This window comes from Oncorhynchus clarkii, chromosome 20, assembly GCF_045791955.1.
Source record: "Oncorhynchus clarkii lewisi isolate Uvic-CL-2024 chromosome 20, UVic_Ocla_1.0, whole genome shotgun sequence".
In the NCBI taxonomy this organism is placed as follows: domain Eukaryota; kingdom Metazoa; phylum Chordata; class Actinopteri; order Salmoniformes; family Salmonidae; genus Oncorhynchus; species Oncorhynchus clarkii.
The window spans coordinates 1,646,483-1,667,856 of record NC_092166.1 but is presented as its reverse complement, the minus strand read 5'-3'; the positions used below and the strand labels follow the sequence as shown (position 1 = coordinate 1,667,856).

Below are 21,374 nucleotides of genomic sequence, written 5' to 3'. Positions count from 1 at the left end.
AAATACATAACATTAACCTGACCAGATGGACTATAAATACATAACGTTACCCTGACCAGATGGACTATAAATACATAACGTTACCCTGACCAGATGGACTATAAATACATAACATTACCCTGACCAGATGGACTATAAATACATAACATTACCAATTAGTTTACCCTGACCAGATGGACTATAAATACATAACATTACCCTGACCAGATGGACTATAAATACATAACATTACCCTGACCAGATGGACTATAAATACATAACATTACCCTGACCAGATGGACTATAAATACATAACATTACCCTGACCAGATGGACTATAATTACATAACGTTACCCTGACCAGATGGACTATAAATACATAACATTACCCTGACCAGATGGACTATAAATACATAACGTTACCCTGACCAGATGGACTATAATTACATAACGTTACCCTGACCAGATGGACTATAAATACATAACATTACCCTGACCAGATGGACTATAAATACATAACATTACCCTGACCAGATGGACTATAAATACATAACATTACCCTGACCAGATGGACTATAAATACATAACATTACCCTGACCAGATGGACTATAAATACATAACATTACCCTGACCAGATGGACTATAAATACATAACATTACCAATTAGTTTACCCTGACCAGATGGACTATAAATACATAACATTACCCTGACCAGATGGACTATAAATACATATCATTACCCTGACCAGATGGACTATAAATACATAACGTTACCCTGACCAGATGGACTATAAATACATAACGTTACCCTGACCAGATGGACTATAAATACATAACGTTACCCTGACCAGATGGACTATAAATACATAACATTACCCTGACCAGATGGACTATAAATACATAACATTACCCTGACCAGATGGACTATAAATACATAACGTTACCCTGACCAGATGGACTATAAATACATAACATTACCCTGACCAGATGGACTATAAATACATAACGTTACCCTGACCAGATGGACTATAAATACATAACATTACCCTGACCAGATGGACTATAAATACATAACATTACCCTGACCAGATGGACTATAAATACATAACTTTACCCTGACCAGATGGACTATAAATACATAACATTACCCTGACCAGATGGACTATAAATACATAACATTACCCTGACCAGATGGACTATATATACATAACATTACCCTGACCAGATGGACTATAAATACATAACATTACCCTGACCAGATGGACTATAAATACATAACATTACCCTGACCAGATGGACTATAAATACATAACATTACCCTGACCAGATGGACTATAAATACATAACGTTACCCTGACCAGATGGACTATAAATACATAACGTTACCCTGACCAGATGGACTATAAATACATAACATTACCCTGACCAGATGGACTATAAATACATAACATTACCCTGACCAGATGGACTATAAATACATAACATTACCCTGACCAGATGGACTATAAATACATAACGTTACCCTGACCAGATGGACTATAAATACATAACATTACCCTGACCAGATGGACTATAAATACATAACATTACCCTGACCAGATGGACTATAAATACATAACATTACCCTGACCAGATGGACTATAAATACATAACATTACCCTGACCAGATGGACTATAAATACATAACATTACCCTGACCAGATGGACTATAATTACATAACGTTACCAATTAGTTTACCCTGACCAGATGGACTATAATTACATAACGTTACCAATTAGTTTACCCTGACCAGATGGACTATAATTACATAACGTTACCAATTAGTTTACCCTGACCAGATGGACTATAAATACATAACATTACCCTGACCAGATGGACTATAAATACATAACATTACCCTGACCAGATGGACTATAATTACATAACGTTACCAATTAGTTTACCCTGACCAGATGTACTATAAATACATAACATTACCCTGACCAGAAGGACTATAAATACATAACATTACCCTGACCAGATGGACTATAAATACATAACATTACCCTGACCAGATGGACTATAAATACATAACATTACCCTGACCAGATGGACTATAAATACATAACATTACCCTGACCAGATGGACTATAAATACATAACATTACCCTGACCAGATGGACTATACAGTGCCTTGCGAAAGTATTCGGCCCCCTTGAACTTTGCGACCTTTTGCCACATTTCAGGCTTCAAACATAAAGATATAAAACTGTATTTTTTTGTGAAGAATCAACAACAAGTGGGACACAATCATGAAGTGGAACGACATTTATTGGATATTTAAAACTTTTTTAACAAATCAAAAACTGAAAAATTGGGCGTGCAAAATTATTCAGCCCCCTTAAGTTAATACTTTGTAGCGCCACCTTTTGCTGCGATTACAGCTGTAAGTCGCTTGGGGTATGTCTCTATCAGTTTTGCACATCGAGAGACTGAATTTTTTTCCAATTCCTCCTTGCAAAACAGCTCGAGCTCAGTGAGGTTGGATGGAGAGCATTTGTGAACAGCAGTTTTCAGTTCTTTCCACAGATTCTCGATTGGATTCAGGTCTGGACTTTGACTTGGCCATTCTAACACCTGGATATGTTTACTTTTGAACCATTCCATTGTAGATTTTGCTTTATGTTTTGGATCATTGTCTTGTTGGAAGACAAATCTCCGTCCCAGTCTCCATCAGGTTTTCTTCCAGAATGGTCCTGTATTTGGCTCCATCCATCTTCCCATCAATTTTAACCATCTTCCCTGTCCCTGCTGAAGAAAAGCAGGCCCAAACCATGATGCTGCCACCACCATGTTTGACAGTGGGGATGGTGTGTTCAGCTGTGTTGCTTTTACGCCAAACATAACGTTTTGCATTGTTGCCAAAAAGTTCCATTTTGGTTTCATCTGACCAGAGCACCTTCTTCCACATGTTTGGTGTGTCTCCCAGGTGGCTTGTGGCAAACTTTAAACTACACTTTTTATGGATATCTTTAAGAAATGGCTTTCTTCTTGCCACTCTTCCATAAAGGCCAGATTTGTGCAATATACGACTGATTGTTGTCCTATGGACAGAGTCTCCCACCTCAGCTGTAGATCTCTGCAGTTCATCCAGAGTGATCATGGGCCTCTTGGCTGCATCTCTGATCAGTCTTCTCCTTGTATGAGCTGAAATTTTAGAGGGACGGCCAGGTCTTGGTAGATTTGCAGTGGTCTGATACTCCTTCCATTTCAATATTATCGCTTGCACAGTGCTCCTTGGGATGTTTAAAGCTTGGGAAATCTTTTTGTATCCAAATCCGGCTTTAAACTTCTTCACAACAGTATCTCGGACCTGCCTGGTGTGTTCCTTGTTCTTCATGATGCTCTCTGCGCTTTTAACGGACCTCTGAGACTATCACAGTGCAGGTGCATTTATACGGAGACTTGATTACACACAGGTGGATTGTATTTATCATCATTCGTCATTTAGGTCAACATTGGATCATTCAGAGATCCTCACTGAACTTCTGGAGAGAGTTTGCTGCACTGAAAGTAAAGGGGCTGAATAATTTTGCACGCCCAATTTTTCAGTTTTTGATTTGTTAAAAAAGTTTGAAATATCCAATAAATGTCGTTCCACTTCATGATTGTGTCCCACTTGTTGTTGATTCTTCACAAAAAAAATACAGTTTTATATCTTTATGTTTGAAGCCTGAAATGTGGCAAAAGGTCGCAAAGTTCAAGGGGGCCGAATACTTTCGCAAGGCACTGTAAATACATAACATTACCCTGACCAGATGGACTATAAATACATAACATTACCCTGACCAGATGGACTATAAATACATAACATTACCCTGACCAGATGGACTATAAATACATAACATTACCCTGACCAGATGGACTTTAAATACATAACATTAGTCCGTTAAAAGCGCAGAGAGCATCATGAAGAACAAGGAACACACCAGGCAGGTCCGAGATACTGTTGTGAAGAAGTTTAAAGCCGGATTTGGATACAAAAATATTTCCCAAGCTCTAAACATCCCAAGGAGCACTGTGCAAGCGATTATATTGAAATGGAAGGAGTATCACTCCACTGCAAATCTACCAAGACCTGGCCGTCCCTCTAAACTTTCAGCTCATACAAGGAGAAGACTGATCAGAGATGCAGCCAAGAGGCCCATTATCACTCTGGATGAACTGCAGAGATCTACAGCTGAGGTGGGAGACTCTGTCCATAGGACAACAATCAGTCGTATATTGCACAAATCTGGCCTTTATGGAAGAGTGGCAAGAAGAAAGCCATTTCTTAAAGATATCCATAAAAAGTGTATTTTAAAGTTTGCCACAAGCCACCTGGGAGACACATCAAACATGTGGAAGAAGGTGCTCTGGTCAGATGAAACCAAAATTGAACTTTTTGGCAACAATGCAAAACGTTATGTTTGGCGTAAAAGCAACACAGCTAAACACACCATCCCCACTGTCAAACATGGTGGTGGCAGCATCATGGTTTGGGCCTGCTTTTCTTCAGCAGGGACAGGGAAGATGGTTAAAATTGATGGGAAGATGGATGGAGCCAAATACAGGACCATTCTGGAAGAAAACCTGATGTAGTCTGCAAAAGACCTGAGACTGGGATGGAGATTTGTCTTCCAACAAGTCAATGATCCAAAACATAAAGCAAAATCTACAATGGAATTGTTCAAAAATAAACATATCCAGGTGTTAGAATGGCCAAGTCAAAGTCCAGACCTGAATCCAATCAAGAATCTGTGGAAAGAACTGAAAACTGCTGTTCACAAATGCTCTCCATCCAACCTCACTGAGCTCGAGCTGTTTTGCAAGGAGGAATGGGAAAAAAATTCAGTCTCTCGATGTGCAAAACTGATAGAGACATACCCCAAGCGACTTACAGCTGTAATCGCAGCAAAAGGTGGCGCTACAAAGTATTAACTTAAGGGGGCTGAATAATTTTGCACGCCCAATTTTTCAGTTTTGAAATAGTTTTAAAAAGTTTTAAATATCCAATAAATGTCGTTCCACTTCATGATTGTGTCCCACTTGTTGTTGATTCTTCACAAAAAAATACAGTTTTATATCTTTATGTTTGAAGCCTGAAATGTGGCAAAAGGTCGCAAAGTTCAAGGGGGCCGAATACTTTCGCAAGGCACTGTACATAACGTTACCCTGACCAGATGGACTATAAATACATAACATTACCAATTAGTTTACCCTGACCTGAAGGACAGGGTCCATAGGATGTATGCTGCGGCTCTTATTAGTAGCCTCCAGTTGATCAGATGGAAAAATGGTGTTGTTTTCATCCCATACAGGAGATCAGATCTCTCATGTTTACGTTTAGCCTAGGCTGCTACAACATTTATGGAATGAGTTTTTGCTTGCATCTGTCTGGACTGATTATGTGTTATTACCTTATGTGTTATTACCTTATGTGTTATTACCTTATGTGTTATTACCTTATGTGTTATTACCTTATGTGTTATTACCTTATGTGTTATTACCTTATGTGTTATTACCTTATGTGTTATTACCTTATGTGTTATTACCTTATGTGTTATTACCTTATGTGTTATTACCTTATGTGTTATTACCTTATGTGTTATTACCTTATGTGTTATTACCTTATGTGTTATTTCCTTATGTGTTATTACCTTATGTGTTATTACCTTATGTGTTATTACCTTATGTGTTATTACCTTATGTGTTATTACCTTATGTGTTATTACCTTATGTGTTATTTCCTTATGTGTTATTACCTTATGTGTTATTACCTTATGTGTTATTACCTTATGTGTTATTACCTTATGTGTTATTACCTTATGTGTTATTACCTTATGTGTTATTACCTTATGTGTTATTACCTTAAATAAACACCGGAGGAAAGATGGATGATGCTTCTTCTCAGAAGAATCTGATGTGGGCGTTTATTCGCTCCCTGCTTTTGTTTAGCTGTTTAGCTGAATGATGTTCTTCAGGTCACTGTACCCACCTTTCCACCAAGGCTCAGACTTTCCAATATGCAGGCAAGGCAATACAGGAGGCTTGATGAAAGGCTCCCCTGTTATCCAGCTATACTTTTGATACCAGTTGGTTTTGAACGACCTCACCTTTTCATCGTTCTTCATGAAATTGATCTCAGACAGGCAGAGGTCGGCCCTCGGTTTTAATCCGTACCTTTTCTGTGTACCCCCGAGAATGAAATTGCTACTATGACAAACACTCTTCAAATAAAATATAATTAGTCACATGCCTAACAGAGAAATGCTTACGGCTCTTCCCAACAATGCATAGAGAAAGAAATTAATATTTTCAAAAAATGAACATTAATTGCAACATCACTTAAAAAAAAAATTAAAAGCAGATTTTTTCCATGCAGGTATAAAATGTTACACCTTTCAGTGAAATCCCACATCACACCCTTACAGAACTCTACTTAACAAATAACAACACTACATACCAAATGTGTCCATACAGATGCATTATCTTCCAAACTGCTGATGTTGAAGGAATTTCAGACAGCAGAAACATTCACATTTACTCTGAATTTCAGGTTTAAAAATACTCCCAACAGCTGATATTACCTCTTCAGAATGCCCAATAACTTAGTACCCACAAGACATTATTTACAATGCCAATCATTACCGTGCAAAAAAACCAATGAACATTTTGGTGAATTATTTCAGTGCTGTTTGAAACTGGCTGACATTAACATAGAACATCTGCAAGGTCGCAATTGTAAATGAGAACTTGTTCTACCTACCTGGTAGGCAAGTCAAAATATCAGAAACAGAAAGCGTAATCTGCTTCACAGCTCATCCAAAGGCAATGTGTCCAGCTTGAACCCTGGCTTTAATTTAGCCTTTATCCTTATCATTATGGTTGTTGATGTTTGGTGTTCTGGCACGGGATCGGGGGACCTCTCTGTCCACTTCTCCCTCAGTGAGTATCCTAACCCCCTACAGAGAGATAGTATCCTAACCCTCTACAGAGAGATAGTATCCCAACCCTCTACAGAGAGAGATAGTATCCTAACCCTCTACAGAGAGATAGTATCATAACCCTCTACAGAGAGATAGTATCCTAACCCTTTACAGAGAGAGATAGTATCTGAACCCTACACACACACACACACCCACACTCCTAAACACACTCCTTCACACTCCTTCACACACACACACACACACACACACACACACACACACACACACACACACACACACACACACACACACACACACAAAGTGATGATGAGAAGCCTTTATTGGATACAACACAGTTCATTGTGGACAACATGCTCTTTCCATGACAGACTAACCAGGGTAACCAAAGCTATGATCCCTTATTGATGTCACTTGTTAAATCCACTTCAATCAGTGTGGAAGACGTAGAGGAGACTAGGAACCTCCTAATGTTTGGTGTACTCAGTGTACATGAACACAGAACAGCTTCAATACAGTAAAACACATTATAACGATTATAACGTCAAATCCTATAGTCACATTACATGTTTTTTTCTGCAGTGATCTGGTTCAAAATGTTCATGGAGCCTATGGAAGTCTATGGGTATCTGCTAGCATGCATTAGCGCAACGACTGGAAGTCTATGGGTATCTGCTAGCATGCATTAGCGCAACGACTGGAAGTCTATGGGTATCTGCTAGCATGCATTAGCGAAATAACTGGAAGTCTATAGGTATCTGCTAGCATGCATTAGCGCAACGACTGAAAGTCTATGGGTATCTGCTAGCATGCATTAGCGCAACGACTGGAAGTCCATGGGTATCTGCTAGCATGCATTAGCGCAATAACTGGAAGTCTATGGGTATCTGCTAGCATGCATTAGCGCAATAACTGGAAGTCTATGGGTATCTGCTAGCATGCATTAGCGCAACGACTGGAAGTCTATGGGTATCTGCTAGCATGCATTAGCGCAATGACCATTCCTTCTAGATAGCAGATACACATAGACTTCCAGTCACTGCGCTAATTCTAGTTAGCATTGGCTCGGGAAACTACCTCCCTTCATACTGGACATAGAGAAATAAAAATGGTATCAATCGTTGCCAAAATCCCGACGCATCCCTTTAAGGATGATCTTGTGGGATTGTACATTTCACCAACAGAGACAAATCACCTAGACAGCTTCTCAGCTTCTTGTTCCAGCATGACCTGACACACACTGTCCCCAATGCGAGAGAGTTACTGCAGCTGGTCCAATAGAAAGTGCCTAACCGGCCTCAGACCTCACCGCACATCCCCTGATTCCTAGGTGCAATATGTGAAGGTCGAGACATGAGGATTCTAATATCCCAGAAGTCTTTGCATAAATGGGGATAAATTCGAAACATCAGCGAAACTAGTTAGCAATGGCGCTGGTCCAATGAATTTGTTGATTATTTTATAAGCTTGTAAATATGACTTTGCCTAACCTGGGTTGGATCTTTAACCTTCCTCCCCCCTCGACTCCCCCCTCGACTCCCATACCTCGACTCCCCCCTCGACTCCCCCCTCGACCCCCCCCTCGACTCCCCCCCTCGACTCCCCCCCTCGACTCCCCCTTCGACTCCCCCCTCGACTCCCCCCGGACTCCCCTTTCGACTCCCCCTTCGACTCCCCCCTCGACTCCCCCTTCGACTCCCCCCTCGACTCCCCCTTCGACTCCCACCTCGACTCCCCCCTCGACTCCCCCCTTGACTCTCTCCAATCACAAAGTGATCATTGGCTAAGCCTCCATATGGTTAACCAGCTGGCTAGTGTCCACCATGCTGGGGTCAACCTCGGTGACGGGCTCCGTGTAGAGGGGGTTGTTGAAGGTACTCCGGCCTGCGCTGAAGACCAGGGGGTTGGTGAAGGAGGGCAGGGGACGGCCGGTCTTCTTGTAGAGCATTAAGGCTGTGAGGCCCATCAGACACATGGTAGCCAATACCACCAACACTGCCAGGCCTGAATACACACGCCTCTGACCTGCCTTCAGAGACACTGCAGGATCACAGGAATAAATATTACAGTATGGCTATGGGTTGGCTGGTATGACTGATTGGTTAATTGACTGATTGATTAATTGACCGAGTGGTTAATTGACAGAGTGGTTTATCGACAGAATGGTTCATCGACAGAGTGGTTCATCGACAGAGTGGTTAATTGACAGAGTGGTTAATAGACAGAGTGGTAATAGACTGATCATTCATTGACTGATTGATTGATTAGTTGATTGAAGGATGGATGATGGGTTGACGGATGGATGGGTGGGTTGGATGATTGATTGATTGAGTGATTAATTGATTGATTGATTGATTGATTGAAGGATGGATGATGGGTTGACGGATGGATGGGTGGGCTGGATGATTGATTGATTGATTGATGGATGGATGATGGGTTGGATGATTGATTGGCTCATTCATTGGCACATTCATTCATGACTCACCATGTGTTGGTGGTGTTTCTGGTAGAACTGTAGGTGGAACAGAGAGGATTAATAACAAGGTATTATTAAGAGGTTCAACTCTGTCTATTATCCTATTTGCTCAAAAAATTCTTCAACACAAACTTAATTTCCTATAGATCTATTGACATTCATATGTGCACTACACTATGGAGTGAGAAAGAAAGTTGTGTGGATATTGTTATAGAGCCATGGTCATCCCCTCTCACCCTCGTCTTTCCTACAGATGTATGGTCTGTCTCACCCTCGTCTTTTCTACAGATGTATGGTCTGTCTCACCCTCGTCTTTCCTACAGATGTATGGTCTGTCTCAACCTCGTCTTTCCTACAGATGTATGGTCTGTCTCACCCTCGTCTTTCCTACAGATGTATGGTCAGTCTCACCCTCGTCTTTCCTACAGATGTATGGTCAGTCTCACCCTCGTCTTTCCTACAGATGTATGGTCTGTCTCACCCTCGTCTTTCCTACAGATGTATGGTCAGTCTCACCCTCGTCTTTCCTACAGATGTATGGTCAGTCTCACCCTCGTCTTTCCTACAGAAGTATGGTCTGTCTCACCCTCGTCTTTCCTACAGATGTATGGTCAGTCTCACCCTCGTCTTTCCTACAGATGTATGGTCAGTCTCACCCTCGTCTTTCCTACAGATGTATGGTCTGTCTCACCCTCGTCTTTCCTACAGATGTATGGTCTGTCTCACCCTTGTCTTTCCTACAGATGTATGGTCTGTCTCACCCTCGTCTTTCCTACAGATGTATGGTCTGTCTCACCTTTGGACTTCTTGCAGATGTATGGTTTATCATCCCACCTGGGGGCAGTGCTCCAGGTCCCATCGGAGGATAGCATATATCCATAGATATAGGAAGAGTCCTGAGGCTGTCCCTCTGCCCAGTTCATGTAGTCCAGCACTGTTTGGTCCAGCCACTTCCACCGACCTGCAACAGGGTCTGTTGTTAGTCATGTAGTTACCTGCACACTTACAGAAAAAGGTTCTATCTAGAACCTAAAAGGGCTTTTCGGCTGTTACCAGAGTTCTCCCATGGTGACAGCCGAAGAACCATTTTGGAACCCTTCTATTATAAAAGTGTAGGTGTGTTTTGAACAGGCCTATCTAGAAGAATTGGTAGTTACCTAGGTGTGTTTTGTACAGGCCTATCTAGAAGGATTGTTTCTAGGTGTGTTTTGAACAGGTCTATCTAGAAGGATTGGTAGTTACCTAGGTGTGTTTTGTACAGGCCTATCTAGAAGGATTGTTTCTAGGTGTGTTTTGAACAGGTCTATCTAGAAGGATTGGTAGTTACCTAGGTGTATTTTGAACAGGCCAATCCAGAAGGATTGGTAGTTACCTAGGTGTGTTTTGAACAGGTCTATCTAGAAGGGTTGGTAGTTACCTAGGTGTGTTTTGTACAGGTCTATCTAGAAGGATTGGTAGTTACCTAGGTGTGTTTTGTACAGGCCAATCCAGAAGGAGGAGTAGCTGTCTTTCAGAATCTCCACGTTGCTCTTTATGAAGCGGAGTTCTTCAGGATCCTCGATGCTCACCAGAGACGCCCCTTCACACACAATATTGGTATTAATGCCTCTCCATTTACTTTCTTTACGGTTTGTTCTGTCCAAAGAAGTTCACAGTTCGTGGAAAACTGGATCCCATTTCCAGTTCTCTCCTTTTCTCCGTGAAGCATTCACCATCTCACTCCACGCCAGGATGTAAAAGCATCAGATAAGTGTATCAGTCTGTGTCCTAAAGCATTAGATAGGTGTATCAGTCTGGGTACTAAAGCATTAGATAGGTGTATCAGCCTGTGTCCTAAAGCATTAGATAGGTGAATCCGTCTGGGTCCTAAAGCATTAGATAGGTGTATCAGTCTGTGTCCTAAAGCATTAGATAGGTGTATCAGTCTGGGTACTAAAGCATTAGATAGGTGTATCAGTCTGGGTACTAAAGCATTAGATAGGTATATCCGTCTAGGTACTAAAGCATTAGATAGGTGTATCAGTCTGGGTACTAAAGCATTAGATAGGTGTATCAGTCTGGGTACTAAAGCATTAGATAGGTTTATCCGTCTAGGTACTAAAGCATTAGATAGGTGTATCAGTCTGGGTACTAAAGCATTAGATTGGTTTATCAGTCTGGGTCACACCTTTTTATCCACCAATCCAGTCAACCAGTCCACACTGGAGTAGAATGGGAGGAGAATGGGATATGGGCCCTGTCCAAAATCGCTCAATTTAATAACGGTACCCAGCATAGGGCCTTGGTCAAAAGTGGTGCACTATGCAGGTGCTTCTACACCTGCAGTGCTTGCTGTTTGGGGTTTTTGGCTGGGTTTCTGTACAGCACTTTGAGATATCAGCTGATGTTCGAAGGGATATATGAATACATTTGATTTGATTTGATGTAGGGAACAGTGTAGTGGCCACTAAGTACTATGCCCTTGTATCGGGGCGGCAGCGTAGCCTAGTGGTTAGAGCGTTGGACTAGTAACCGGAAGGTTGCGAGTTCAAACCCCCGAGCTGACAAGGTACAAATCTGTCGTTCTGCCCCTGAACAGGCCGTCATTGAAAATAAGAATTTGTTCTTAACTGACTTGCCTGGTTAAATAAAGGTTAAAAAAAATAAAATAAAAAAAATCTAAGATTAAACTTGCTATCAAATGTGGCATATTGAATATGAACGCATGTACCCTGAAGAGTTCTGAATGTAATGTGTTACATGGCCTCAAATCTCCTCTCTCCTGACAAGTCAACTTATCAGAAATCACGGTTATTCAATAGGACGTCAATTTTCGACACACCCTTGGTTTTGAGGCTCCTCCTACCTTTACGTATACAGCTGCTGGAGGCGTCGGCCCACTCTATGTGGTTAATGACGAAGCTGTAGCAGTGCCCTCTGAAAGGCAACCAGAACCAGGGGGTGTTGCTACCACTGATCTCCTCCTGCTCCTCCAGGATACATTCCCCGGTGTACTGGGGTGGGACCGTGGGCGGGACGGCTGTGGGGGGAACAAACCAAAAGGATTACAGCACTGCACAGGGATCAACCAATAGGATATCTTCTCTGGGAGAAACTAGCCAATGGTATTACGGCGCTGCATAAGGACCAACAAATAGGATCCTTCACACCCTGCTGCTTTCACACACTGGGGTAGGTGACTGTCTCACCTGGGGACTACTAACAGACTGGGGTAGGTACCTGTCTCACCTGGTGACTACTAACAGACTAGGGTTGGTACCTGTTACACCTGGGGACTACCAACACTGGGGTAGGTACCTGTCTCATCTGGTGACAACTAACAGACTGGGGTTGGTACCTGTTACACCTGAGGACTACCAACACACTGGGGTAGGTGACTGTCTCGCCTAGGGGACTACTAACAGAGTGGGGAAGGAGACTGTCTCACCTGGTGACTACTAACACAGTGGGGAAGGAGACTGTCTCACCTGGTGACTACTAACACACTGGGGTAGGTACCTGTCTCACCTGGGGACTACTAACACACTGGGGTAGGTACCTGTCTCACCTGGTGACTACTAACACACTGGGGTAGGTACCTGTCTCGCCTGGTGACTACTATCACACTGGGGTAGGTACCTGTCTCACCTGGGGACTACTAACACACTGGGGTAGGTGACTGTCTCACCTGGTGACTACTAACACACTGGGGTAGGTACCTGCCTCGCCTGGTGACTACTAACACACTGGTTTAGGTACCTGTTACACATGGTGACTATTAACACGCCGGGGTAGGAGACTGTCTCACCTGGTGACTACTAACACACTGGGGTAGGAGACTGTCTCACCTGGTGAAAACTAACACACTGGAGTAGGAGACTGTCTCACCTGGGGACTACTAACACTCTGGAGTAGGAGACTGTCTCACCTGGTGACTACTAACACACGGGAGTAGGAGACTGTCTCACCTGGGGACTACTAACACACTGGGGTAGGAGACTGTCTCACCTGGGGACTACTAACACACTGGAGTAGGAGACTGTCTCATCTGGTTACTACTAACACACTGGGATAGGTACCTGTCTCACCTGGGGACTACTAACACACTGGGGTAGGTACCTGTCTCACCTGGTGACTACTAACACACTGGGGTAGGTACCTGTCTCACCTGGTGACTACTAACACACTGGGGTAGGAGACTGTCTCACCTGGGGACTACAAACACACTGGGGTAGGTACCTGTCTTGCCTGGTGACTAATAACACACTGGGGTAGGAGACTGTCTCACCTGGTGACTACTAACACACTGGAGTAGGAGACTGTCTCACCTGGTGACTACTAACACACTGGGGTAAGTACCTGTCTCACCTGGGTACTAGCAACACATTGAGGTAGATACCTGTCTTGCCTGGGGACAACTAACACACTGTGGTTGGTACCTGTCACACCTTGTGACTACCAACACACTGGGGTAAGAGATTGTCAGCTGATGACTACTAACACACTAAGGTAGGAGACTGTCTCACCTGGTGACTACTAACACACTGGGGTAGGTACCTGTCTCACCTGGTGACTACTAACACACTGGGGTAGGAGATTGTCTCACCTGGTGACTACTAACACACTCGGGTAGCTACCTGTATCACCTAGTGACTACTATCACACTGGGGTAGGAGACTGTCTCACCTGGTGACTACTAACACACTGGGGTAGGAGACTGTCTCAGCTGGTGAATACTAACACACTGGGGTAGGAGACTGTCTCACTTGGTGACTACTAACACACTGGGGTAGGTCTCACCTGGAGACTACTAACACACTGGGTTAGGTACCTGTCTCACCTGGTGACTACTAACACACTGGGGTAGGAGACTGTCTCACCTGGGGACTACTAACACACTGGGGTAGGAGACTGTCTCACCTGGGGACTACTAACACACTGGAGTAGGAGACTGTCTCATCTGGTTACTACTAACACACTGGGGTAGGTACCTGTCTCACCTGGTGACTACTAATACACTGGGGTAGGAGACTGTCTCACTTGGTGGCTACTAACACACTGGGGTAGGAGACTGTCTCAACTGGTGACTACTAACACACTGGGGTAAGTACCTGTCTCACCTGGTGACTACTAACACACTGGGGTAGGTACCTGTCTCGCCTGGTGACTACTAACACACTGGGGTAGGTACCTGTCTCACCTGGGGACTACTAACACACTGGGGTAGGTGACTGTCTCACCTGGTGACTACTAACACACTGGGGTAGGTACCTGGCTCGCCTGGTGACTACTAACACACTGGGGTAGGTACCTGTTACACATGGTGACTATTAACACACAGGGGTAGGTACATGTCTCACCTGGGTACTAGCAACACATTGAGGTAGGTACCTGTCTTGCCTGGGGACAACTAACACACTGTGGTTGGTACCTGTCACACCTTGTGACTACCAACACACTGGGGTAAGAGATTGTCAGCTGGTGACTACTAACACACGGAGGTAGGAGACTGTCTCACCTGGTGACTACTAACACACTGGAGTAAGTACCTGTCTCACCTGGTTACTACTAACACACTGGGGTAGGTACCTGTCTCACTTGGTGACTACTAACACACTGGGGTAGGAGACTGTCTCAACTGGTGACTACTAACACACTGGGGTAAGTACCTGTCTCACCTGGTGACTACTAACACACTGGGGTAGGTACCTGTCTCACCTGGTTACTACTAACACACTGGGGTAGGAGACTGTCTCACGTGGTGACTACTAACACACTAGGGTAGGTACCTGTCTCACCTGGGGACTACTAACACACTGGGGTAGGATACTGTCTCACCTGGGGACTACAAACACACTGGGGTAGGTACCTGTCTCACCTGGTTACTACTAACACACTGGGGTAGGAGACTGTCTCACTTGGTGACTACTAACACACTAGGGTAGGTACCTGTCTCACCTGGTGACTACTAACACTCTGGAGTAGGAGACTCTCACCTGGTGACTACTAACACACTGGAGTAGGAGACTGTCTCACCTGGGGACTACTAACACACTGGGGTAGGAGACTGTCTCACCTGGGGACTACTAACACACTGGGGTAGGAGACTGTCTCAACTGGGGACTACTAACACACTGGAGTAGGAGAATGTCTCATCTGGTTACTACTAACACACTGGGGAAGGTACCTGTCTTGCCTGGTGACTAATAACACACTGGGGTAGGAGACTGTCTCACCTGGTGACTACTAACATACTGGGGTAAGTACCTGTCTCACCTGGTGACTACTAACACACTGGGGTAGGTACTTGTCTCGCCTGGTGACTACTAACACACTGGGGTAGGTACCTGTCTCACCTGGTGACTACTAACACACTGGGGTAGATACCTGTCTCACCTGGGTACTAGCAACACATTGAGGTAGGTACCTGTCTCACCTGGTGACTACTAACACACTGGTGTAGGAGACTGTCTCACCTGGTGACTACTAACACACTGGAGTAAGTACCTGTCTCACATGGTGACTACTAACATACTGGGGTAGGTACCTGTCTTGCCTGGTGACTAATAACACACTGGGGTAGGAGACTGTCTCACCTGGTGACTACTAACACACTGGAGTAGGAGACTGTCTCACCTGGTGACTACTAACATACTGGGGTAAGTACCTGTCTCATCTGGTGACTACTAACACACTGGGGTAGGTACTTGTCTCGCCTGGTGACTACTAACACACTGGGGTAGGTACCTGTCTCACCTGGTGACTACTAACACACTGGGGTAGATACCTGTCTCACCTGGGTACTAGCAACACATTGAGGTAGGTACCTGTCTCACCTGGTGACTACTAACACACTGGTGTAGGAGACTGTCTCACCTGGTGACTACTAACACACTGGAGTAAGTACCTGTCTCACATGGTGACTACTAACACACTGGGGTAGGTACCTGTCTTGCCTGGTGACTACTAACACACTGGAGTAGGAGACTGTCTCACCTGGTGACTACTAACATACTGGGGTAAGTACCTGTCTCATCTGGTGACTATTAACACACTGGGGTAGGTACTTGTCTCGCCTGGTGACTACTAACACACTGGGGTAGGTACCTGTCTCACCTGGTGACTACTAACACACTGGGGTAGATACCTGTCTCACCTGGGTACTAGCAACACATTGAGGTAGGTACCTGTCTCACCTGGTGACTACTAACACACTGGTGTAGGAGACTGTCTCACCTGGTGACTACTAACACACTGGAGTAAGTACCTGTCTCACATGGTGACTACTAACACACTGGGGTAGGTACCTGTCTCACCTGGTGACTACTAACACACTGGTGTAGGTACCTGTCTCACCTGGGGACTACTAACACACTGGGGTAAGAGATTGTCAGCTGGTGACTACTAACACACTGAGGTAGGAGACTGTCTCACCTGGTGACTACTAACACACTGGGGTAGGTACCTGTCTCACCTAGTGACTACTAACACACTGGTGTAGGAGACTGTCTCACCTGGTGACTACTAACACACTGGGGTAGGAGACTGTCTCACCTGGTGACTACTAACACGCTCGGGTAGCTACCTGTATCACCTAGTGACTACTAACACACTGGGGTAGGAGACTGTCTCACCTGGTGACTACTAACACACTGGGGTAGGAGACTGTCTCACCTGGGGACTACTAACAAACTGGGGTAGCAACCTGTCTCACCTGGTGACTACTAACACACTGGGGTTGGAGACTGTCTCACCTGGGAACTACGAACACACTGGGGTAGGAGACTGTCTCACCTGGTGACTACTAACACACTGGGGTAGGAGACTGTCTCACCTGGTGACTACTAACACACTGGAGTAGGATACTGTCTCACCTAGGGACTACTAACACTCTGGAGTAGGAGACTGTCTCACTTGGTGACTACTAACACACTGGAGTAGGAGACTGTCTCACCTGGGGACTACTAACACACTGGGGTAGGAGACTGTCTCACCTGGGGACTACTAACACACTGGAGTAGGAGACTGTCTCATCTGGTTACTACTAACACACTGGGGTAGGAGACTGTCTCACTTGGTTACTACTAACACACTGGGGTAGGTACCTGTCTCACCTGGGGACTACTAACACACTGGGGTAGGTACCTGTCTCACCTGGTGACTACTAACACACTGGGGTAGGTACCTGTCTCACCTGGTGACTACTAACACACTGGGGTAGGAGACTGTCTCACCTGGGGCCTGCAAACACACTGGGGTAAGTACCTGTCTCACCTGGTGACTACTAACACACTGTGGTAGGTACCTGTCTCACCTGGGGACTACTAACACACGGGGGTCGCATCTGGGGATGACCAACACACTGGGGTTGGTACCTGTCTCGCCTGGTGAGTACTAACACACTGGGGTAGGAGACTGTCTCACCTGGGCACCTCTAACACACTGTGGTAGGTACCTGTCTCACCTGGTGACTAACACATTGAGGTAGGTACCTGTCTCACCTGGTGATGACTAACACACGGGGGTAGGAGACTGTCAGCTGGTGACTACTAACACACTGGGGTAGGTACCTGTCACACTTGGTGACTACTAACACACTGGGGTAGGTACCTGTCTCACCTGGGGACTACCAACAGACTGGGGTAGGTGAATGTCTCACCTGGTGACTACTAACACACTGGGGTAGGTGACTGTCTCACCTGGGGACTACTAACACACTGGGGTAGGTGACTGTCTCACCTGGTGACTACTAACACACTGGGGTAGGTACCCGTCTCACCTGGGGACTACTAACACACTGGGGTGGGTGACTGTCTCACCTGGGTACTACTGACACATTGGGGTATGAGACTGTCTCACCTGGGGACTACTAACACACTGGGGTAGGTACCTGTCACACCTGGTGACTACTAACACACTGGGGTAGGAGACTGTCTCACCTGGGGACTACTAACACTCTGGAGTAGGAGACTGTCTCACCTGGTGACTACTAACACACTGGAGTAGGAGACTGTCTCACCTGGTGACTACTAACATACTGGGGTAAGTACCTGTCTCACCTGGTTACTACTAACACACTGGGGTAGGTACCTGTCTCACCTGGTGACTACTAACACACTGGGGTAGGTACCTGTCTCGCCTGGTGACTACTAACACACTGGGGTAGGTACCTGTCTCACCTGGGGACTACTAACACACTGGGGTAGGTGACTGTCTCACCTGGTGACTACTAACACACCGGGGTAGGTACATGTCTCACCTGGGTACTAGCAACACATTGAGGTAGGTACCTGTCTTGCCTGGGGACAACTAACACACTGTGGTTGGTACCTGTCACACCTTGTGACTACCAACACACTGGGGTAAGAGATTGTCAGCTGGTGACTACTAACACACTGAGGTAGGAGACTGTCTCACCTGGTGACTACTAACACACTGGGGTAGGTACCTGTCTCACCTGGTGACTACTAACACACTGGTGTAGGAGACTGTCTCACCTGGTGACTACTAACACACTGGAGTAAGTACCTGTCTCACCTGGTTACTACTAACACACTGGGGTAGGTACCTGTCTCACCTGGTGACTACTAACACACTGGGGTAGGTACCTGTCTCGCCTGGTGACTACTAACACACTGGGGTAGGTACTTGTCTCACCTGGGGACTACTAACACACTGGGGTAGGTGACTGTCTCACCTGGTGACTACTAACACACTGGGGTAAGAGATTGTCAGCTGGTGACTACTAACACACTGAGGTAGAAGACTGTCTCACCTGGTGACTACTAACACACTGGGGTAGGTACCTGTCTCACCTAGTTACTACTAACACACTGGGGTAGGAGACTGTCTCACCTGGTGACTACTAACACACTGGAGTAGCTACCTGTCTCACCTGGTGACTACTAACACACTGGGGTAGGAGACTGTCTCACCTGGGAACTACCAACACACTGGGGTAGGAGACTGTCTCACTTGGTGACTACTAACACACTGGAGTAGGAGACTGTCTCACCTGGAGACTACTAACACACTGGGGTAGGAGACTGTCTCACCTGGGGACTACTAACACACTGGAGTAGGAGACTGTCTCATCTGGTTACTACTAACAAACTGGGGTAGGTACCTGTCTCACCTGGTGACTACTAACACACTGGGGTAGGAGACTGTCTCACTTGGTTACTACTAACACACTGGGGTAGGTACCTGTCTCACCTGGGGACTACTAACACACTGGGGTAGGTACCTGTCTCACCTGGTGACTACTAACACACTGTGGTAGGTACCTGTCTCACCTGGGGACTACTAACACACGGGGGTCGCATCTGGGGATGACCAACACACTGGGGTTGGTACCTGTCTCGCCTGGTGAGTACTAACACACTGGGGTAGGAGACTGTCTCACCTGGGCACCTCTAACACACTGTGGTAGGTACCTGTCTCACCTGGTGACTAACACATTGAGGTAGGTACCTGTCTCACCTGGTGATGACTAACACACGGGGGTAGGAGACTGTCAGCTGGTGACTACTAACACACTGGGGTAGGTACCTGTCACACTTGGTGACTACTAACACACTGGGGTAGGTACCTGTCTCACCTGGGGACTACCAACAGACTGGGGTAGGTGAATGTCTCACCTGGTGACTACTAACACACTGGGGTAGGTGACTGTCTCACCTGGGGACTACTAACACACTGGGGTAGGTGACTGTCTCACCTGGTGACTACTAACACACTGGGGTAGGTACCCGTCTCACCTGGGGACTACTAACACACTGGGGTGGGTGACTGTCTCACCTGGGTACTACTGACACATTGGGGTATGAGACTGTCTCACCTGGGGACTACTAACACACTGGGGTAGGTACCTGTCACACCTGGTGACTACTAACACACTGGGGTAGGAGACTGTCTCACCTGGGGACTACTAACACTCTGGAGTAGGAGACTGTCTCACCTGGTGACTACTAACACACTGGAGTAGGAGACTGTCTCACCTGGTGACTACTAACATACTGGGGTAAGTACCTGTCTCACCTGGTTACTACTAACACACTGGGGTAGGTACCTGTCTCACCTGGTGACTACTAACACACTGGGGTAGGTACCTGTCTCGCCTGGTGACTACTAACACACTGGGGTAGGTACCTGTCTCACCTGGGGACTACTAACACACTGGGGTAGGTGACTGTCTCACCTGGTGACTACTAACACACCGGGGTAGGTACATGTCTCACCTGGGTACTAGCAACACATTGAGGTAGGTACCTGTCTTGCCTGGGGACAACTAACACACTGTGGTTGGTACCTGTCACACCTTGTGACTACCAACACACTGGGGTAAGAGATTGTCAGCTGGTGACTACTAACACACTGAGGTAGGAGACTGTCTCACCTGGTGACTACTAACACACTGGGGTAGGTACCTGTCTCACCTGGTGACTACTAACACACTGGTGTAGGAGACTGTCTCACCTGGTGACTACTAACACACTGGAGTAAGTACCTGTCTCACCTGGTTACTACTAACACACTGGGGTAGGTACCTGTCTCACCTGGTGACTACTAACACACTGGGGTAGGTACCTGTCTCGCCTGGTGACTACTAACACACTGGGGTAGGTACTTGTCTCACCTGGGGACTACTAACACACTGGGGTAGGTGACTGTCTCACCTGGTGACTACTAACACACTGGGGTAGGTACCTGTCTCACCTAGTTACTACTAACACACTGGGGTAGGAGACTGTCTCACCTGGTGACTACTAACACACTGGAGTAGCTACCTGTCTCACCTGGTGACTACTAACACACTGGGGTAGGAGACTGTCTCACCTGGGAACTACCAACACACTGGGGTAGGAGACTGTCTCACTTGGTGACTACTAACACACTGGAGTAGGAGACTGTCTCACCTGGAGACTACTAACACACTGGGGTAGGAGACTGTCTCACCTGGGGACTACTAAC

At 45.6% G+C, this 21,374-nt stretch overlaps 1 protein-coding gene across 1 annotated transcript in view; it reads right to left on the bottom strand.

Moving 5' to 3' along the window:
- Positions 1 to 8,702: 8,702 nt before the first annotated feature.
- The window catches only part of LOC139377204 (macrophage mannose receptor 1-like), a 102,286-nt gene continuing 89,614 nt past the window's right edge, over positions 8,703 to 21,374 (bottom strand). Inside the window, exons 28-32 of the mRNA XM_071120205.1 lie at positions 12,268 to 12,441; positions 10,885 to 11,001; positions 10,219 to 10,383; positions 9,432 to 9,458; positions 8,703 to 8,986 (exon numbers count right to left, since the gene is read on the bottom strand). Of these exons, the coding sequence (XP_070976306.1) occupies positions 8,730 to 8,986; positions 9,432 to 9,458; positions 10,219 to 10,383; positions 10,885 to 11,001; positions 12,268 to 12,441 (740 nt within the window). The 3' untranslated portion in view covers positions 8,703 to 8,729. The remainder of the gene's footprint in view (positions 8,987 to 9,431; positions 9,459 to 10,218; positions 10,384 to 10,884; positions 11,002 to 12,267; positions 12,442 to 21,374) is intronic.